General features: G+C 41.1%; 1 protein-coding gene across 9 annotated transcripts in view; it reads right to left on the minus strand.

Moving 5' to 3' along the window:
* The window catches only part of LOC110077805 (ABC-type organic anion transporter ABCA8), a 109,899-nt gene extending 89,124 nt beyond the window's left edge, over nt 1-20,775 (minus strand). Inside the window, exons 1-2 of one of the 9 annotated variants that reach the window (XM_078384330.1) lie at nt 20,195-20,775; nt 19,873-20,070 (exon numbers count right to left, since the gene is read on the minus strand). In XM_078384330.1, the coding sequence (XP_078240456.1) occupies nt 19,873-19,882 (10 nt within the window). In that variant the 5' untranslated portion in view covers nt 19,883-20,070; nt 20,195-20,775. Of the gene's footprint in view, nt 1-760; nt 1,444-19,872 lie in introns of those variants that run through there. The other 8 variants (XM_072990775.2, XM_078384338.1, XM_020791278.3 and 5 more) reach the window with 8 other exon arrangements.
* Nucleotides 20,776-23,272: the final 2,497 nt, after the last annotated feature.

The following is a 23,272-nucleotide window of genomic DNA, read 5'->3' on the forward strand; positions in this document are numbered from 1 at the left end:
GGTTAGTTCTGATTACAATAGGTCCATTGAATGAGTTGCTGACTGGTGAATCCACACTTGCAAAATCCCATTCGTTGGATGGGTCTGCTCTAGTTGGGATTAGCAACTGGATTCAGAAATCAGGATGCAATATTATACACCTTTCTTTACAACTATCCTCACTTTAGCTCAAAGGGACCTTCTTCTGAGAAGCCAGAATTATGACTATAATGTCAATTCAAAAAATTAAAAAGTCAGAATGGGTCTAGTTCCATGGTCTTTAGTGTTCAGGAGCTATTGGGCGAGAGGGCAATCCTTTAAATATAGTATACTCAGAAGTATGTGGGTATTCATGACTGAACTCAATGGTGTTTACATAGGACTGCACTGTAAACCGTGTATCCTTGCCATCCAAACACAATTAGTGGCTGGATTTCAGTTGATCTTTTCAAACTGTGCAGTTTATTTTAATGCTAAAAAAGCAAGAGTGATGAAGTCTCAAAGCGTGCTGCAAGTGTTAGTGGTCCTTGACAACGTGCCGCAATTCCATTCATCTTGTCAGGATGTTGTTGTTTTCTCTTTTTGTCAAAAGAAAAAGGACAGAAGCAACAGTAGGAAAATACAGGATAGTTACCCCTGAGGAAGAGCTTGTCAACTCCCCCAATAACATTTCATGACTAAAGCAAGACAACAACACCATAAAAGTCTCACGTGGAGGCAACCAGCAGTTGTCAATGAGAAAATATCGCGAAAAGCAAGGGGAAAACATGGAATCACTTACCTTAAGCAACCCAGATTCAGCCAAGACCTCAAAAGCTAGCTGCAGAATAATAGCAAGGTCCTTTCATTGACTGCAAAGGGATTCCTAATGTCTACAGCAGCTCCTTCTAAAATTGATGTGAGAGAGGGAAAAGCCTCAGACTTTCACAACCACTTTGGTGTTCTTGTTTTTCCCAGTCATTCCCCTCCTCCCAGGACAGTTGAACAGATGTCTTTGTTCTGAATGCTTAACCAATGTTTATGCAGCTGGATCTCTAAGGGGGGGGAGGATGGTGTTCCAGAGTTGCAGGGTCCGGCAGCTTTTTTGAGAGATAGGCAACTCTGTTCTGCCCCCAATTGAGAAGAAAGATTATTTCTTTCTTTTTTTCTTGAAGCAGAAACACTGCTTATTTCAGCAAACAGCTAAATATTTTTTAAAACTCTTTTTATAAGCAACTGATGTCGTTAACATATTATCAGCAGTAGTTCAAGGTGAAGTCATTGCCTGTGCATGAACTTGTGTTAACTGATTAGCAACAAATTAACAATTATAATAATTGCTCATGCTGTTTCAGTCCACAAATTAAAAAAAAAAGAGGGGGGGGTGTCCAGCCTTAGTCATACTTAGAGCAGATTCATGGAAATCAGTGAGATTTATAATAGTCTTAACTAACTTGCACCATAAAATTGCTAGATAACTCCGTGGTTTAGGCATCTGGCTGTGGAGCCAGGGGTTGGGAGTTTGATTCCCCTACTGTGCCTCCTTAGCAGGGGCTGGACTTGACAATCCATACAGTCCCTTCCAAGTGCTGCAGTTCGAAGATGATGACGATGATTATCTCCGCTGGATTTACTCATGCATGCATGATTGACTCTGTATCCAACCCAATTTTCATTTTAAATAATCTGAAAGATAAATGAGGGGTAGGTGCACCACAAATATTTAAAAGTATTTTAAATCAAAAGAAGCCCACAAAGTACCGCCCGTATTTATGAATATAGATAAAGGTAAAGGTTACCCTTGACACTTTTAGTCCAGTCGTGTCCGACTCTAGGGCGCGGTGCTCATCTCGTTTTTAAGCCGTAGAGGCAGCGCGTGTCCGAAGACAGTTTCTGTTGTCACGTGGCCAGCGTGACTAGGGAACGCCGTTTTACCTTTCCCACCGAGGTGGTACCTATTTATCTACTCACATTTACATGCTTTCGAACTGCTAATTTGGCGAGGAGCTGGGACAAAGTGACGGGAGCTCACTCCGTTGCGTGGATTCAATCTTACGACTGCTGGTCTTCTGACCCTGGAACACACAAAGGCTTTTGCGGTTTAGCCCGCAGCACCACCACATCCCTATTTATGAATATACATGGATTTAAAACATTAAACAGAGTCCCGCATCCTGATTCTTGTGATTTCCCCTGAATGATGGAAAATTGACTACCTGACATCTCGAGCAAAAGCAAAATAAAAAAAATAAAGAGGACAAAAGCAAAGTGGCACCTTAAAGACGGACTGCCATATTTTAATATGAGCTTTCATGGACAAGCCCACTTCCTCAGGCAAGTTAGGAACTGACTGCCTATTTTGTGGTTTCCGAATAATATATAAATAACATGTAGCACCATGATGTGGCAGATACCAATTAAGAGTATAACTAGGGCTTACAGTCCATTGAAATACTTGTGTAAATAAAGTGCTAGGTGCCAAAAATATTGCTGGGTAGAGATCACATGAGCCTCAGTGGGTCTGTCAGAATTTGACCAGGTAGGCCTTGTCCTCAGAGTTGATGAAAAGGCACTGCTCAGGAAAGTTGTGTTGTAAAAACAGGCTGTAGCTCAATGGGGAAGCATGTGCTTCATTCTTAGAAGGTCCCAGGTTTAATCTTCAGCATCTTCAGGCAGGGCTGGGAAAGTGTCCTGTCTAAAACTGGGGAGAGGTGCTGCCAGTTACAATAGAAGGCCTCATTGACCAGTGGTCTTGCTGAATACGACTCTGTACGTCCACAGTTTGCCAAACAGAAAAGAGGCAAGTATAAACTAAATTGAGACAAATAAGGCAGAAATGAGGTTTGGTTTCCTGTGATGATGGAGGACTGGGAACATGAATGTAATGGGTGGCTGATCACAGCAGTAGAACATTAGCAACAGTCCCATGTGGCTAATAGAATGGATAGCCCTTATGGGGAATCTCTTTGAAAGATCAAAGATTAACTAATAAATATTTGTAATGCCAATATTTGCAAAAGAGCAGGTAAAAAGAGGATAAATAAACAAAGAAAAGACACTCAAAATGTAAAACAGAAAAATAGATAATCACATCATTGGGGGGGGAAGAAGCTTTTTAAAATTCTTCTGTTTGTGAGAGGTACATTTGGTAAATACAAATCTGTTCAAAAGATACATTTTAAAAAGAGAGAGAATGAGAAATAGGGTGACATTTCACAGTGTGGACATTTCCACACTGCCTGATAAAATCAAATCGACATGTTTTGGACCAAAACATATTCATGGGTTTGCCATGAACTTTGTTCAGGTTGATACACAGGCAAAGAAGCAGAATGTCTTACAAGAAAATTGCAGATGAAAACATCTGGAATATCATACTGATTCCCCATGCAAAAAATGAGGCTCTCTATTTGCCCCAATCAATGAGAGGATGGAATCAGGAATTATGTGAGGCTTTGGCGTGTGCAATTATTTTGAAAGATTTATTTAAATTGTAGCAGGTACATACAGGGAATAAAATCCGTGAGATAAAAGCATAATACATGAATATGACTTTGGCATTCACTGATCACAACATGTGAAAACAGCCATGCTTTGCTCTTTACAAATATATATACAGTGGTGCCCCGTATAGCGAGGTTAATCCGTTCCGGATTAACCCTCGCTATACGGAATCATCGCTAAACGGGTAGGGGAAAGGTATTGGAACACATTAAACTTCGTTTAATGCGTTCCAATACCTTCGTTACTTACCCGTTCAGCGAGGATTCCAGGTGCTGGCAGCCATTTTCGCGCCTTCGCTAAGCGAGGGCAGGGCGCGAAAACGGCTGCCGGCAGCCATTTCCGGGCTTCCGGTGGCCATTTTGGAACCGCCGATCAGCTGTTCGGCGGCTCCAAAATGGCCGCCGCAATACCCGATCTTCGCAATGCGGGTTTTCCCCATTGCGAAGATCGGGTATGTTTCCGTATAGCGATCCCGAAAAAGGGATCGCTATATGGAAACATCGCTATACGGTGCACTCGTTAAGCGAGGCACCACTGTATATTGTAATATTTTCAGCTCTCTCGTTCATGTTCTATAGTTGTATAATTTTAAACCAAATCACTACAGTTTTATAGCGATTTGGTTTAAAACTAAACAACTATAGAACATGAATTTAATTTTGCTGATGAGGCCTATCAAAAGTAAGACAAATCTGGGTTTTCTCAAAGAGTTTAGCTTTTTTCTGTAGCCTCTGTTCTGCTTTTGGATGCACATTCGTTTCTCACTTCTCCTTCCTTCCTCTTTCTTTAGTTGGTACTGTTGCAATTATTATCTTCTGGGGAAGCTGTCTTTTCAGTATTTAATTTTATATATTTTTTCCTTCTATTTTTTCCTTGAACTAATTTTCCCATCTGAATTTTTATGAATTGACATTCTTCCATGTTCTATCTGCATTTTCAGAACACGCTCCGTAGAAACATTGTGATTTTTCTTCTTTCTTTCTCAATCCTAAAGGGAAAAATATATAATGAAATACTGAAAACTCAGCTTCTCCAGAAGATAAAAACTGCCGCCATACCAACTAAAGAAATAGGAAGGAAGGGGAAGTGAGTAATGAATGTGCCTCTAAAAGCAGAACAGAGGCTACAGAAAAAAGCTAACTCTTTGAGAAAACCCAGATTTGTTTTACTTTTGATAGGCCTCATCAACAAAATTTAATTATGAATTAGCAGAGAGTAGATGGAATTTCACAGTACCACTTTTCTTGTTTAGATAGAACAATCCTTTGCCTTAGTGCCAATAACATGATAATGGAGTCTTACCAGGGTACACTTTGGGCCTAGAGCCACTGAAAATATCGAAGAGGGGAGCATCTCCACCCCATTCCATTGCCCTATACCTTCTCCAAAAACTTGTCACCACAGCAACCATGTGTCTGTTTTTCCCCCCTTCATTTAGGTAATCTCAAGGTCCAGGCTGAGACAAATCATTTTGTCCTCTCTTTCAGCAGAAAACAGTTGCATTATGCTTTTTATAAATCAAGCCAAACATTTCTTCTATTTTGGGGCCTTGTCATCAGTACCTCAGTACCCCAAAATGAAGCCTGCACAACAGCATTTGTTGTTGTTTAGTCATTAAGTCATGTCCGACTCTTCGTGACCCAATAGGTTCGCTTAATTAATTTTCCCAACCCTAAGAGTGTACTTTCTTTATTCCAAATGAAGGTAAACGGTACTTCTTACAAAATTTGGGTGTGGTTTATTTGGTATTTTTAATCACACTTGACATTTTTTCTGCGAATTCTGTATGTCTTAATGATTTTGCTGCCCTTGAATTGGTGAGCTTCAGAGGCCAGTCAGGTTATCAGGTCTTGGGGCACTGACAGTAGTCTCAGAGTCTCCTGCCAGCCAGCCAGATTTTAATATGAACACCAGTGGGGGAGGAAGACATTTGTTTGTCTCCATAAGGTGGCTTCAGATCCTTTGAACACACAGCATTCCATCTATATTAGTTTCCCAAGGAACAAGAGGAGGAGATTGACAAGAGACCCAGTGAAAATATGTGCACTACTCACTGGTTCTGTATGAGAGTGCAACTAGATAGCTGAAAGAGACCCAGTTTGGCCCGGACTGCTTTTAAAAGGCAGCTGGGGGATAAAAATTCCTCTCCTTGTCTCCACTTGTCTCCTCTGTGGGGGAGCAGGAGGACATTCTCAATTTTAAAAAAAATCTAAGTGACACGGTGCATCAGCACTGCTTTACAAGGGCTTTAAAAAGAACAGCCTTTGCTTCTTCTTCTCTTTCCCCTCTATGGAACAGCAGGAGGAAGCTTTCAATTTCCTGATATTGTCAGGTGGGTTAAGCAAAATATCAGCCTAGACCAATCACTTTGGTTTGATCCCAGCAATTAGACATGCAGGGATCAAACTAAAATGGAGCAATCCTATCCGCACATTAAAAAGTAGCCCCTGACATGGACCAAAAAAGGTGGAAGTAGGCTGGTTCATGATTGTCTGTACATCATGTGATTGCTAGTGAAAGAAGCAAACCAGCTCATCCCGACACTGCACCAAACCATGTGACAAATTCTTGTCTGGTTGCATCCTAAGAACCTTTTTAATTGAGTATTGCAAACACAACGACTTTGCAAACATCTCACATTTTTAATCAAGTAGCAAGATTAACAAGAGCGTAACAAACACAGTGTAACAAGAGCGTAACAAACACAATAATATATGCCCCTAAATTCCATATGTCAACAAAATAGTTGCTTGTATCAGTATAAAGTTCCACTAAATCTCTCTTCAATCTAAAATTTATCAAGAATTAAATTCAAAGACATTACTGTCTTCCAAAATCTTATTTTATATGAGGATTGAAGCCACAAAGAAATTGGTTCTGATGGGAAAATCTTTTAGGCAATAAAATGCAAAAATAGGTACAAATAATTCCAACTATCTGGCCTCCAGTACAAATGCATTGGCATTCTGTTATATAAATCAAGGTGGTAAAGGTCTGATTTCTGACTCAGATGAATAGAAGTTCCTTTCCTCTTCAGTTCTCTCTCTTTCTAATCTGAAACTTCCTAAGATTTCCCACCCACCCACCTGGGTGGGTGTTGTGGTTACGCGTGTGCTCCAATCAATTGAGCAAGGCCAATAAAGTTCCCAATGTTACAACTCATGAGACTTCATTAGAAAAGCTACATTCCTCTGACATCACAAAGATATACCCTTAAAGAACTTCTAATAGGCTTCAATACAATGTGCCTGTGGGGAAAAACACCTGCTGAAGAATTCAATCCTGCACCAATGAGTATCTTTTCATAGACAATAGCTAGATAGAAGGTTAGGATTTATAATGACAACTTGACAAAATATACCCAAAACAGACTGAGAAAAATAACCAGTACCAGTTTAAAGCAAAAATTGAAGCTGTAATTCCACAAGGACGTCAGACATGACTGCTTGGTGCTTGAAAGTGAAAATGAAAGCAGTAAATAAGCATAGTTCTCTTACAAGTTAGTCATTTACAGTGGACCCTTGACTTACAGACGGCTTGACTTACAGACATTTTGAGTTACAGACTTCACTCGCCGCAAAATTTAGGTTTGACTTGCAGACCAGTAAAAACCCAAAATGGAACAAAAACAGCCTGTTACGGGATTAATCGGTTTTCAATGCACTGTAGGTCAACGGAGACTTGATTTACAGACTTTTTGACTTGAGAACCGCCTTCCAATACGGATTAAGTTCTCAAGTCAAGACCCCACTGTATTTAAAATCCTTTTAATGTGTTTCTTTAAAATCCATGAAACATTTTTTTAAAAAAAACTTCTTAACTATTTTTAGTTACAAACTATTACATACTGCTTCATGTTACTGTATCATAAATGTATTTTCAACTATTATCCTACTGACATTGCCACCATCTGGAAATATCTTCATTTGAGTTGGTCTCTGCTGCTCTAAAAAGATCCTACCATTGTGGTTTGTTATTTTCACTAGAAAAGACAGCCACCATTTTTGCTGGGGTGGGGGGAAAGAACTGGTCAGATCAAAGGAGTCTGAAACTCCTGGGGTGGGAATGCTCACCTAGGGAGAAAGGGGAAGAGGGTGAGGGCCAGTGTAATATACCACTGAGCATGTATATGCACAAATGTCTTCCTCAGTGTTAAACAGGCAGAGAACATTCCAATTTTGTATTGGATAGCCTCAATGAAGAAAGTCATGGCCTTGATTCTGCAAGAGCTGAGCAGGGCTGTTAACAACAAGACCTTGTGGAAGTCGCTGATTCATAGGTCTTCCAGAAGCCAGGAGCAGCTTGAGATCAGATAAAAACATTATATACAATGGACAGGAGAGGCCTTGACTCTATTCTCTGTCTCCTGCCTCTCCTTCTCCAGTCAGCAGATACCCAGCAGATATCCAGGCTGTAGAAAGTGATCCAGCAATTCAGAACTTTCCCTAATTCTGGACAAATCTGCCTTTGTTTCTATAAGAACACCTTCAAGCCAGGATCACTATAAATTATCAGTATCGCTAGGCCTACGAGGTCAAAACTCTGATGCTCTCATACCCTCTCACAGATGCTTCTCAGAGGCTCAATCTGGTGCCAATTGCCAAATAGGCCAAGAGGGTTTCTTGCCATATGGTCGATTTCCACATACGGTAAGATGTTTTAGATACAAGGTCATAGCTGGGAAAGAAAGCATTAATGTTTCGTTCCCCACAGGCTATAACCCTCCAGTGAGTATCAATTGAGCTTACCAGAGGGAAGGGGATCCCATCACTGTTAGTGGAAACAGTTTCCCTACCAAGTTTAGGTGTGAATTGTGTGAAATTTTCAAGGATGAGCACATCCGAGGAAAGAACGACTAGCCTACTCCACTGCATGTCAAACATTCCCTCCATTTCCTCCAACCATTTGAAGATAAATTGAAATAATGGAAAGAATAAACCACTGGTTGGGAAATATTTGAGAATTAATGATGGAAAATATGATAATAATTTAACTTGGGTGTGGCTAAAACTGGAGACCATCAAGAAAGAAACCCAAGACTTGATCACTCCAGACTAAAGTCATGAAAACTAAAATTCAAGGAATTTTAATGTCAACTCTTCTGAGAAAATGATGACTCTATGTCACCCCTGTAAAGAGATACAGTAGAGATGACCTCTTGAGCCTTGGGGCTCAATGGTTAAACTGTTGTACTGCTGCTCATGACCTGGAGTTCAACCTGGCTCAAGGTTGACTCAGCCTTCTATCCCTCTGAGGTTGGTAAAATGAGTACCCAGCTTGCTGGGGGGGGCAATGTGTAGCCTGCGTAATTGGATACTGCCCAGAGAGTGGTTTCAGTCCTATGGGGAGGTATATAAGCAGCATGCTTTGCTTTGCTTAACCTCTTGATATGATTTTGATCTCTGGTATAAATGATAGTAATTTGAAATGGCTTTAGTTCCCTTTGGAAAAAGGATGTAGGAAGGAACACATGGACAGGAACGGAGTGTTGAAGGATTAAAGAGTCTCTAGCAATACACCCTCTAAGTTTCAGCCCTGCTGGGCGGGGCTCCATCTCTGACTCCACCCCCCAAGCATGCAGGGGTCCATCACGACCAGAACCAAAGGGGCTGAAACGAGATTGCTGCACAAAGGAGGAAGAGAGCAGTGTGGAGGGAGGCAGAGTTGCAGGTACCCACCCCACTTAGAGGGAACCATGGTCTCCAGGCTTGCAGCTCTGGTAGTACAGTATAACCCTTGTGATATGTTAATTGAGACAATTGAGGAAGATGAGCTAGCTAAGATAACTTGGGAAAACAACTGACAACTAAATGATTCAAACGATGTATTTGCAATTTGGAACCATGGTGAAGAAAAATTGGAAGAATTTCTAAACCATCTCAACAGCATCCACCCAAATATACAATTCACCCTGGAAAAAGAAATAGAGGGCCAACTCCTGTTCTTAGATATCATGGTGATACGCAAAACTGACCTCCAATTGGGACATAAGGTCTACAGAAAACCCACCCACACAGACCGGTGCTTACACAAAAACTCCAACCACCACCCACAACAAAAAAGAGGCATAATCAAAACACTGGTAGACCATCCAAATCAGAACTGTGAAGCTCAATTTCTCAGCACCGAACTCCAGCATTTGAATTGGGCCCTACAGGCGAATGGCTACTCCAAAGTTGAAATCACAAGAGCCATCAAATCAAGAAAACAACACCAAACTGAAGAAGAAAAACAGCCACCCACAAATAAAGTATTTCTGCCATACATCAAAGGGGTCATGGACCGCACAGGGAAACTTTTGAAAAAACACAACCTACAAACAGTATTCAAGCCCACCACAAAAAAAAAAAAAAAAAATATTACAGTCAGTAAAGGACAGAAGGGACCCTTTCACCACTGCAGGAGTATACCGGATACCTTGCAGTTGTGGCCAGGTATACTGTATATTGGAAGCACAAAACAAAGCATCCACACCAGAAACAAAGAACATGAGAGACACTGCAGACTAAAACAACTGGAAAAATCGGCTGTAGCTGAACATGCCCTAAAACAAGCTGGATATGAAATTATGTTTCAAAATACTGAAATACTGGACAACACCAACAATCATTACGTTAGACCGCACAGGGAAGCCATTGAAATCCACAAACACCAGCAGAGCTTCAACAAAAAAGAAGGAAGTTTAAAACTCAACAAAACTTGGCTTCCAGCACTGAAAAATACAGCTGCAAAAGGTCAATGAACTCTACCCAGCCACAAGGACCAGTGATCACTACATACAAGAGACCAGCTAACGGCACCCATCAATCACAGTGACAGATAATCTCTCCTCCTTATCACAACAATACATCCACAATAAGAACACACTGATCACCATAATCACCCATCTCCTGAAAATAACAAAAGCTGTTCCCACACAGCTATAAATACTCAACTCCCAAACAAACTGCACCAGAGCACAGACTGCTGCTCCTGACCTCTGAAAATGCCAGCCACAGAGACTGCCAAAACGTTAGGAAGAACAACCTTCAGAACATGGCCAAAGAGCCCGAAAAACCCACAGCAACCATTAAATTCAAAGGATCTTTATTTCAAATCCATGTCTCCTGAATTCACACTTTGAACTCCTTGAAGCATGGAAACAAATGCTTCAGGAAAAGTTAAAGATGGGCCTCTAAAGAGAGAAGGGAAGTTAGGAAAAAGGTTAGGTAAATTATGTTAGACAAGAGACAAAAACTCTGAGAAACCACTACAACTCTGATGGTGAGGAACCACCACCTCCATGCAGAACGACATCCATGAAGGAGAGGACATGTGTCGGTCTTCAGCCAAGAAAGGGAAACTGTGCCTTCCAAAAAAGGTTTAGAAAGGTTTCAAGTAGCTGAGCAGGGCTGTTAACATAAGGCTGCTCTTTATGTTTTATTGTTTTCTAGTGTGCTGTTATTTTGCTTGACATTCATTGCCAGAAACATTTTGGCAAAGGTTGCATAATTTTACTCATTTTTTGCAGAAGCTTATTCTTCGTTTCCTATTACCTTGCAACCGTACAACCTCTGGCCTCACCAAGTGTAATTTCTATTTCATTTTGCAGTTTTTAAAGAGACCCTCTGGTCTGGAGACTGTTTTTTTAGAGAAGTTCAAGAGTAACAAAATCCCATAAGCCCTGCCAAAGTTTTGACCATTGACTACCTAGCATGCTTCTAAGGCATGTTTTTTCCCTGTTTTGATTAACTGGGGGGAGGGGAAACGGCAGCTTCTACTGGAAAGTGGTAACTCTTCCTCTGGAGCTTCAGTGGGTTTAAGTTGAAAGTCCAGAACTCTTTTCAAGGGTTCTCCGACCTTGGAGGAATAAATGCTGTTCCCCAGAAGTTTTACTGGGAAAGCTCAGAGAGGATTCCCATGAGAACACCTCATCTGTGAATAAAGATTGCTCAAAGCTAGAAATGAGAGTTGCAAACTTAATGCACTGGTCATTATGTTAAAAAAAATGTAATTGTCCAGCATCCAAGAATCTGTGAGATTATCAAGTAAAGAAGGTGTCAGAAAATGGTCAAATTCAGATCTGATAGGACTTTCAGATGCAAGTGGACAGACATATTGAGCATAATAAATCAGATATAACAGTAATCAGGGGTTTCTGATTCAGTTGAAGATAAAGAACTGGAAAAATTAACAAACTACAGATACCTGGCAATAGAAAATCTCAATTGTGGATGAAACCCATTTCAGTGCTCCTTGCAGTCACTCGGCCTTTTTTGGAGCAATGCCCTATCTTTCATATCTACCATCTGGTCCACCTGCACCGCTCAGTCTCTGTTGTTATGGGTGGCCACCCCGAGGGAGGTCTGGAATTCTACAATGAGCCACAACTTCTCAGTGGAAGTTCCTTCTTTAAGACATTTAGAAGGCAAATAAAGACACTGCTCTTCAGGCAGGCCTTTGGAAATCTTCCAATTTAACTAATTTTTTTCCTTTTTTGATTACTTGAGCCTTTTATTGTTTAATGTGTATTATCGTCAACACTGTCTTGGGGTCGGTGTTTGTTTGCTTGCCATATAGGTGGGTTATTGGGGTGGATTTTTCTTTTCCTTTTCATTTCAATTTATATCGAGGGGTTCATGTTTTGCTGTAAGCTGCCCAGAGCAGTAGCTTGCCACTAGATGGGTAGAGTAGAAATTTGGTATATAGATAGATAAATAAACAATAAACAGAATTTTTAAAAAGATTATAATCAGTTGCAGATCTCTGAAATAACATTATCAAATCTTCAAAAAACAGCAATATTGCAAACATCATACATATTACAGTGATACTTAACTGATATTTAGATTTTTGGTTAAAACTTGTTTCTGTTCTATAATATCAGTCAAAGACTGTGTCTTGTATTTTTGAAAATACTAGGCATAGTCAGTCAAAATTATAAAAACTTTGACTGATATTATTTTGATATCAATATCTGTTAAATATTGATGTAGTATTATGCTGTTCCTAATATTGTCATTTTTGTAGATCTGATGGTGTTGTTTCTGAGATCTGGAACTGCTTATAATACTGTGTGAAATTTTTTGATACTGTTTCCAAAGCCCTATGGGGGCCACTGAAGTATGTTTCTTCCAGAGGCAAGATGTTTTGATTGCCAGATCTCTGTATTTTGTTAGTTTTTCCAATTCTTTATTTTCAACTCTGGTATCCCCTGGTATTGCAATGTCAATTTCTTTGTTGCAATATCATTTCTTTGTTCTACTACTACTATGTCTGGTGTGTTATGTTGAAGATGTCTATCAGTTTGGATCCAGAAATCCCACAAGATCCTGACTTCCTCATTTTCTGACACTTTCTCCACCTGATGTCCCTATGGGTTTTTCGAGGCTGGTGAGTTATATTTTGTTCGCAAAATGACCAGTGCACTAACTTTCCCACTTTATCATGTCTAATTTTTTAATCTGTTTGTGCAATCTTCAGACATTCACAGATGAGGTATAACACAGTTTCACCTTTTTCTTGGCAGAATCGACATTTGCTGTTAGCACTAATTCCTTGGATCTTAGCTTTCATCATGTTAGTTTGGAGTGCTTGTTTTTGTGCAGCAAAAATGAAGCCTTTGGTTTCTTTCTTAATTGTCCCCAGTTTTAGCCATGCATGTTGAATTATGATCATGCTTTCCATCAATATTTCTCTGATATTTTTGAAGCAATGTTTTCCCCCCAACTGTTGTAGTTGTTGTGCTCCAAAGTGCATTCCATTTGGAATGGATAATGATAGAAGAAGAATTAAACTAACTACCAACACGCCAGTTAGAAAGTTCCAGAGAAAATGCACTGGTTTCTCACCTCTTCAGTCATAACCATGTTCACCTTCAAATGGTGAGATGACATCCATGATTAGATGTTCAATAGGCAGCCAATGAAGTAAGTCCAGACCTCATCACTAAGCTCAGGATAAGATTGATACACTTGGGTGTCATCAGAATAAATATGGTAATGAAAACCTGTTAACTGCACAGCAGGATTTCAACCATTAACTGCAGAACAGGATTTCAACCATTGTCACTTGTCACTCTTTCAAAGCTCTGGTTTAATTATTCCTGGAACTATTGTTGTTTCTGACCTTTTGGTTATGATTTCATCTGTAGGAAATAGTTCCAAATCTTTTCTTTTCTTTTCAGATTCAGATAAAATGCACAGTTGACAACATGCAATTTTCATTTGTGGTTCTTTCACCTGCAGCCGTCCGAGCACAGAGAACCAATGTATTATGATGGATAGAGTGTTGAACTACGACTTGGGTTCAGATCCTGGCTTCATCATAGAAACTCATTGAGGAGCAGCACCGATAAAGCCACTTCTTAACTATCTCACATATCCCAGATGCCCCTCCTAGGGTCAACCCCAAGTCAGAACTAGGAATATGCTACAATTCTGCCATGCACACAGAACTGTGCTTGAATGCCACATTAGAGTTAAGCAGTTGGTGCAGAATGATAGTTTTTAAGGAGGAAGCATCAGCTCTCCAATTGGCCTTCTTCTCCTTTAGTACCAATAGGTTTCCCAGGCTTCTATCCTATTTGTCCTTTTAAGCGTTTCAGTACATGGAAAGAATCTACAGTGGGTGTACATTTCATCTTGTTTCTCCTCCACTCTTCCTTTCCCACGGCTTCCAAACTGGCTGCTGAGTTCTGTTTTGCCCTAGAGAAGGCAGAGGAGGCTGAGCACGGTGGGAGGCCAAAAAGCTCCATCAACAGCTCCCTTGGTCATTGCTTTGTGAGCTGGCAACTCTACTCCTGTCTGGTAAACCATTCATCTTGCATGCTGGCCAGTCCTATGAACACAAATTTGCTGTAAACATTGTACGCCACAAAGCAGATTCCTTTAAGAGCAGCCTTGGCCTCGAGTCCTGTTTCATAAGGGGTGGGGGGGGGAGTGCTCTATCACACAGAGACCAGTCATTGTGTCCTCTGTTTGAAGGACTGCCCAGACGAAGACCAAATTGCTTAAGTTTGAATTCGCTATGCAACAAGGAGCATCTGGCTAGCAACTGAGCAGGCACTGATGCACCCTCCTTCAGTGAGATGTATCATATGCCTATTTAAATCAGGGATGCCCAACCCATGGTCTACAAGCCCATGTGGCAACAGCTGCTCTTTCTGTGGCCAGCTTAGTCTTGTCTGCATCCCACACAGTTTTCCACACTGCCCATCTGAGCTGCAGTGGAAGGGGCACAGTTCTAATAGTGTTATTAGTCAAGCCAAAAGGACAATTTCATTGAGGATGGGTGGGGAGGAGTGTCAGCACTGCCCCTCCCCCAGTGGTGCTGGAACTACTGGGAATTCTCTTTTACTGCTACTTAAAGACAGTAGGCAAATAATAGTCCCAATCAGAGTCAATGAAGAATGAGGAGGAGTTAGCCTTCCTCTTCCTGCAGCACCCTTGTACACATATAAATTAGCTAATGCAAATTTCATGCAGATCTCAACCTTTTGTCCTTGATTTTAAGCAAGGCATAAGGGCCCACCCCGCTAGAAAAAGGAAGAAGTTAGAAATACAGCTCAGAAATACAAAACCACAAATCGCTTTCCTAATCCACTTTCCTAACCCTCAATCAACTTCAGCCAATCAAGTCAGAATAAATTAAGCAACAGCTGTGAAAACTGTAATGTACTGTAAAGCAGCTTTAGGACTGGAACACTAGAGCCCACCCAGCAGGGCAGAATCCTCTGGCATTTATAATTTCAAGTATGTTATGGCTAGGTTTCTCAAGGTTCAGTCCTACTTTTGTTGCCCGTGTGTTCTAACAACACCTAGCACTAAAACATATGTACTACTTGTTAATTACTTCAAAGCTTTAGGTTTCATGCTCAAAAAAAGCTGGGTTAATCCAAGGAAGCAAGTGAAACAGGAAAAAAAGCTTGCTATAACTAATTTAACTTAGGCATTCATCAGAATAATTAAAAGACAGCCAACATCCTATGTTTTTCTGGAAAAGGATTTTAATGTCTGCAACAGCCCTTTCCGTTTCTTTTTTATTTATTCTTTCAATCTCTCAATCCAGCAAAGAAAAGCCACAGTCTTTTGCAGTAACTTTGGACTGTTGCCTCTCTCTCTCTCTCTCTCTCTCTCTCTCTCATGCTGAAATCCACAAAGTGGGGCATACAGATGCCATGATTTAGATCAGCCATTCTCAAAGGGGGTCCATGTGATCCCCTGGGGGGTTCCGGCACATTTGAAGAGGACACAGACTGGAAATGATTCTTCGCACGCCACCTTATTGGGTTTGTTATGTGACTTATATAATCCTGTTCCAGCCTATATTTCTTTCATATTGTGTTTATGGCCAGGGGGGAAAAAGGTTGAGAATGGCAGATTTAGAACACTGCTTGACATCATGTGTCTCAGCCTACAGGAAAAGCATAGTTTCTCCTTGTTACTGTGATAAATGAAACATTAAGAATGGTTGATTTTTCTTCATTAGAGAGTAATTTATAGTTCACTATTGAGAGGAGTATGCTGAAAGCTAGCCAAAAATGAACACAATTCTGCAGTACACAGTCCTGGGATGACACACACTTGACTCTTTCACCCAACACAATTAGAATGTATTACTGGCCAGAAGGAATTGTTCTGAGAAAAGAGTAATTCCTCCAAGGGACAGCAATGCTAGTCTGTTGCTCCTAGTCATTGCTAGTATCTGGATTTGTGGGGGGAGGGAAAACCTTTAATTAAACACAGGCCTGTAACCCAAAGGTTATGAGAGGAAAGTGGCATTGCCCAGATTGGGCTATAGCTCACTATTAATATATTTTACTGAACTGGGTTGGGAACTGTGACAACCAATAGAGTTCTGCCATTTTGTTTTTTTTAATAGCATAATATTGTTGGGTATCAGCCTGGTTGCTGGCTGGATAGCTCAGTAAGTTAGCCACCTGGCTGTGGAGGTAGAGGTTGGAAGGTTGATTCCCCACTGTGTCTCCTAGAAGAGCCAGACTGTGGAGCCTTGGGCAAGCTCCAATATCCCAGAGTGCCCCACAAGACAGCAATGGTAAATCACTTGTGTGTGTTCTCTACCTGGAAAACCCTAAAAATGGACACCATAACTCAAAACTGACTTGGCAGGACAAAGGTATTACAATTTGTGAAGATTCTCACTCATTCAGGTGAGGTTATCTGGAAGTTGGGTCATGGCAACTTGATTTCTTTCTTATTAGAAAGAAAATGTTTCACTACTCATCCAAGTAGCTTCTTCAGTCTGAGGAGAGTTGCTAGGAGATCCCTGATATGTACTCCACATTGGTTTCACACACATAACCCAGTCTATATAGGCTTGTTAGAAGGACAAAGGAATGGGGTGAGGGATAATCCCACTTCTGCAGTCCTTCTCCATCAATTGTTATGGGTTGTTAATGGGCATTAACCATGGTCTTTCTGGTGTGTGTGTCCCTAATCTTTCCAGGAATAGATGAAAGGGCAGCATGAGAAACAGGAAACTGATTGTATCTAAGGCCTTCACCCCTGTTGAGTGAGGGCTTTTCTGTATGCACATGTATGGCCTCCCTGACCCCTCTGTAAAACCTCTCAGTCCAAAATGAGTATATCTTGGTCGTCAAATGAGTGTCCTCTGTCCTTCAAATGAAGGAACACTGCTGATTGTGGCCCTGAGCCGTTGCCCCTCCTGTGCTGGGCCATTCTTCTGTTTAGTGGCTGTTTCTCCAATGTAGAGCTCTGAACACTCCTCTTTGTATTGGACCACATATACTATATTGCTCCTGTTATGTTTTGGTATCCGGTCTTTTGGATGGATGAGTCTCTCTGCCTTAATGTGTTTGTGAGTTTGAAGTGCACGAGTATGTGGTGTTTACCAAAAATCCTTTGGAGCTTTTCAGACACACCCACCATGTAAGGAATGACCAGGTTCTTCCATCGGCTTTGGGTCCTGATGACCCTTAGTTTGTGTTGTAACGGGTGAGGAGAGTCAAATCGCAGGTAATGACCAGTGTGTGTAGGTTTTCTGTAGATTTCTATTCTTAAGGTGCCATTGGATCCTATGATGACTTCACAGCCCAGGGAAACCAGCCAGCTGTTTTTGGTGTCTTCCCTGGTGAACTTAATATTTGGGTCCACTGCATTTATGTGGTCTGTGAAAGCCTGTACTCCGTGACTCTTGATGTTCACCCAGGTGTCATCCACATACCTGAATCAATGGGTCAGAGTTGCCCCCTGGAAGGTGTTTAGTGCCCTCTTATTATTATTATTATTATTATTATTATTATTATTATTATTATTATTATTATTATTATTATTATTATTATTATTATTATTATTATTATTATTATTATTATTATTATTTCTTCCATGTATAATTTGACATCAATGGGTGACACCGGGGAACCCACGGCACAGCCATATTTCTGTCTGTAAAGGTCCCCTTCGTAGATGAAATATGTGGTGCTCAGACACAGATCCAGGAGCAGGCATATCTGGTCCAGGTTGAGGCTGCTTCTGGTGGAGAGGGTGTTGCCTTCTTTCAGTCTCCTTTTTACAGTTGTTCAGGCATCAGGGCTGGGAATGCTGGTGAAGAGGGACATGATATCAAAGGATACCATGATTTTGTCAGTATTTAGTTTCAGTTCCCTGACCTTGGATGCAAACTCCTCTGAGTTGTGAATGTGGTGGTCTGAATGTCCAACCAATGGTGTTAAGATAGTGGACAGGTATTTAGCAATGTTGTATGTTACTGAGTTTATGCTGCTGGCAATGGGTCTGAGGGGAGCTCCTTCCGTGTGTATCTTGGGGGAAGTCCATAAAAGGGGGGGGCTCTCCAGGATACAACCAGTGGTAGGTCACCCTATCAGCCTGGTATTGTTGATCTGAGTTCCTTCCACCCATTTGACTGAGTGGGTAATGTAGTTTGAGAAATCCCAAACATAAATATTTAGGTTGTGGCTAAATCAGCCAGACCAATCAACCAGTCTGAACACTCTATCATATTTGCTAAGGATCTAGAGATCTTAGTGAAAAGAGTCTTAATAGATTACCAGGTGAACACGAATGTACAGCATATGGCAGCAAATGCAGTTCTAGGCTGCATCTATAGACATACAATGCCCACAAGGTGGAACAATAATAGCACTTAGATAGACTTCACCCAGACTACAGTGTTCAGTTCCATGTACCATGGTGTAAGGGGAATATAGACAAAATGGAACATATTCAGAGGCAGCAACCAAAAGGATCTGGTAATTAAAAAAATCCACTACAAAAGAAATTGTGTTGAGACATATAGTAGGTATGGATCACATTCTTAATTATCATTTTGGACTTAAGAACAACATTAAGGATGAAAGTGCATATACAGTCTAAGTAACAAAATGTCAGAATATAGAAATTTTGTAGGCCTGAACCTGAATAAATGTATTATTAACGAGCTGCCATTGTGCACAGATGTGAGCATGCTGAGTCACTCTGAAGATGATGCAATGTCTGGAAATAAGAAGACACCAGGTGCAGAAGATGAAGTCATGTGTCTTCTGATTGGACTAGAGATGCCATGGACATGTATATAAGTGAACAGTGTCTGTGTATCATCCTCTTCTTTCTTCACCATTTGCTGCTATACACTATGTCCATTTGTATAAAGAGTTCCTGCCATGCTGATGTGATGCCTGCCTGTAAATACCTGTAAATACTGTAAATATAACCGTCTTGCAAAAGAAGAACTTGTGTCTTCAATAACTCTGCGTTTTCCTGTCGCCAAATCCGTGACACAAAAGGAAGTATGATTTTAGAAAGAGAGCTGTGTCGGGTCCAATTAATAAGAAACACATGCAGTCAATGAAAATATGATAAAAACAAGTACAGTTTTTGTTTTGCTTTGTTTTTTCAGGTGTGGGTGTGGTATGAGTATGAGGGCTTTGGTTTACAAAAAAGTTGAATCTGCTTACTTTGGAGACAAAATCTAACTTTCCACAGGGAGTTACTACAGAATTTTCTCTCCCTTTGTCTTTTTCTCCTTCACCCAAACTAGTTTCAGGTCCTCATGGCGGTTTCAGTAAAAAAAAAAGGGGGGGGGATCCAGGAGAATTCAGTGATCCGGTGGAAGAGGTTTAGCAGTAGATAACTGCCCAATGCACAGTCATACCATTCTTCAATCATATTTCTAGGGTCATTTACAAGGAATAAAATTTAAAACATAAACATTTCTGTAAATAATAGAACTGTAAAGAACAACTTTAAAATTGAAATCACATACTTGTCTGCTCAGTATTTTTTTTTCCTTATTCTTTTTTCTTTCAAGTGTCCACCGGTGGCAAAGCTACATACACTTACTTATGAGTAAGCACCACTGGAAATAATGACAATTGTGTCTGAATAGACATACACCAGCATAGAAATGTTGTCTACTGCCATATTAACATACCTGGAACCATCCCACTTTTGTAGTCAACTGCACCATTTTCATTGTTTATTGACGAATGCTTTAGAGGGTGACATTAATGTGATACATTTGTTTGTTATTTTTTTTTCCAGGCTAATCACCACATCAGCAATAAACTGGACTTGACCACAACAGCAGGAGGATGCCAAAAATTTTTGCAGCATGAGTAGGAGGAGGATGCTGGAAAACAAATTAGAAGCCTTACAATAATCATAGCCATTAACAGAAGAGCAGCAAATAGGAGCTTTATTGTGACATAAAAGCTGAACTATTCTTTACTAGTTAAGCAATGCTGAACTATTACCTCAGCCCAAAGAGTAGATGGAGCCAGGGCACCCAGCCATTTCTGTTTTCCTGCTCTGGGACAAGATGAGAGGAAAAGTGGGTAAACAATAAGGAACTCCACTAGGAAATCTGCAGCTGTTGTAAAGTCAAAGCTATGAAGATGTTTTGTGCAGATAAACAGTGGACCATTTGTTCCTCATTCATTGGGGCAGCGCTTCCTTCCTGTACTTTGGTGGCCAGCATCAGACCAGTTTATAGGGATCCCTCAAAATTCTTGTAATTGTAGATAGAATGGTGGGACCAATTTTCTACTTACCTGAAACCAATTGAAAATGGAAAGATAACTGTGTTTGAAAGTATGCCACACTCACCCACAGAGAACTGGCAAACCAGTTCTGAATATTTGATTCCCAGAAAGATAGCCAAAAGACAGGTGCAACTTGTGTAATTCATCACACATACACACGCAAAAAAACCAAAATATCCAGCACAACATATCATTTTAAAGGGTTTCATCACATTTACTGAAAATATTTTGGAAGCATTCCTTAACAGGTGCTGGTTTCTTATAAGGAAGAGAAGTAGGGTTTCTAGGTGATACGCATGTAAAGAAACACTAGTGTGATCTATATGGTTCCAAATCATACAAGGAAGGGGAAGGGGGAATGCTTTATTAAAATGAGCCCTGAAAAACATGCCATCAATAGACCATATATTTCATTTACTTTTTAGAGTGGATGGAGGATGAGAAGGTTTTGTAACATAAAATTTTCCACCACCTACTTTCTTTCTCTTTGATGATATTTTCGGAAGTCAGAGTCCCCAAATACGACACAGCAGCAAACATAATCCCCGCCCTACGCTTAGCTAAAAATTGACCAAGGGCCATTGAAAGCACTGGCCTGGGTAATGTTTACTGGCTTGAAGCCACAGCAGTTTAAAAGTAAAGAAGGAATCCCAAGAGAATTACTGAAATATCAGTATGTCTTTTACTCACTGCAAAATGCCAGATGACGTCACCATGCCATCAGAGTAGCGCCCAAACAAACACTTCTCAGTTTGTCAGATCACAGTGGCAGTTTGGTATGTTGTGAATTTTTTCTCAAGAGACATTTCAAGAAAATGGGCTAAAATCCAATGTTCCGCTGGCAGAAATCTCTCCTCTCCTCCCCTTTTGCAACTCTCTCTCTCTCTTTTTCTCTCTCTCTTGGAAAACCTACCAGAGAAGGTTGCCCAAACTTCCAGAGACAATGCTGGAGCTGTACTGCAGGCTACAATGAAGACCTTGCTTTACAGCTGGAAAAGGCTTCCTCGAAATGCTTTCAGAGACCAGTAACAAGACGGTTCCCACCTTTAGGTTTGTAATCTAAAAGACAAGACACAATAGGAGTGTGGAGGGGAATAAATAGGGGAGGGATAGCAAGGAAACTTTTCTGTTTGGAAATTAGGAAGATCTGACTTTTAAGAATATAATGAAATGTCTGGACCACATCATCCTGCCATTTTTCTCCTCTTTTTTTGCAAAGCACGGATTTGTCACCATCAGTGATATTTCAGGACAATAAACATCTGGGCACACATCTACTTTGGCATATCATGTCATACCTATGAGACTTCAAAACAGAAAAGTAGAGTGGTGGATAGAAAAGCAGCGTTTTTTCTCGTGACCAGTATAAATTTGTGGAGCCCCACCATCTAGCCCTAATCTCTTGGGCCACAATTGTATTTATACAGACGAAGCATAAGGTTTTCCACTTGTGCTGGCAGAAGTCCCAATGCCACCACCACACAGCAGTACTCGTGGGAAGAGAGAGGAGAAGGGAGGGAAAAAAAGCAGTGGTAGCACCTTTTCCTCCCCTTGGATTCCCATCTGCCTACCTTTATAATGCAGCTTGCTTCCTGGATGGCTGGCCGGCTGGCCATCTGCCTGCCTGGATAAGGCCAGCTTTTGCAGGTCCTCAAGGCCAAGGAACTGTGGGAGGGATGGTGAGCCTGATTGTTGGGTGTATTCCTCCCACACGGTGCCTTGGCTGCAAAGACCCTGAAACCAGGTATTATCCACATAGCTGGCTGAGGTGCTTTGGCGCAATGGAGACGGGGAGGCGGTGCTTCAGATAAAGACCAAACAAAGCGTAGCCAAGGCAACTATCTTTCCTCTTAGGGCCCACGCATGCTTAGGATAAGGAAGGATCCTGTGGCTGAGTGACTGGATCAAGAGCCCTGGGTTCTGTCACAGTGTCTAAGCACCGAAATCCCTGTGGTGTACTTACTTTTTTTTCCACAGCTCACCAAAAGAGAAGGAGAGATCCCTCAAACATCATACCACTGACCAGAAGAGGCAGAATAGAGTGGGGCCTCTTCTGAACCTCCTTATGGCCCTGAAAATTGTTTGCACTACTAGGAGCCCATAGAGAGGTGCCCGTCTCTCCCCATCTTCATTTACATGCCAAAGAAATTCATGGGCCAGTCAGGGGGGACTGGCTGTGAGACCCGTAAGCTTTAGGAGCAGTTCTGTGCTCTACCAAAACTATCTTCTGGATGAACTGGTTACAATAACACACATAAGAGGAAGAAGGCCACACGGGCTGGTCCTCCTTCTCACAGCAACATCTTTGTGGGCCTAATCTTCACACTCTCTTGGTCCTTGATTTTCTTCAGTTCTAAGTCCTCGGAAGCTTCTGCATGTGTTTGAGCAAATGTGGACAGAAGCTTGGTTCTAATTTGGTTGCTCAACATAGAAAGATGATGCACTGAGAACAGCAAGAGACATCTGTTTTAGCAGAACCGTGATCTCCCTGCTCCCGGGCATCTCTGTTACCTCTGAGCTGAGCTGCAGTCTCTGTTGGACCACTATACCCATGAGCATAATGGGTAGAAGAAGCAAGACCCACCTTCAGAGTCCTGCTCTGCCATGAAATAGACTGGGTGGTCTAACCTGTCTTGGGAAAGAGCCCAACTACAGACAACGTATAACAAAAGTATGTCATTCGCTATTATATTATGTTTACCGATGTATCCAAAAAGACTCACAAACAACCTATGCACCTTTAGGGTTTTCTTCTTTTTCTTTTATGTCTGTGTGAAAGTTGGTATCTCT

Source organism: Pogona vitticeps, chromosome 2 (assembly GCF_051106095.1).
Source record: "Pogona vitticeps strain Pit_001003342236 chromosome 2, PviZW2.1, whole genome shotgun sequence".
Lineage (NCBI taxonomy): Eukaryota > Metazoa > Chordata > Lepidosauria > Squamata > Agamidae > Pogona > Pogona vitticeps.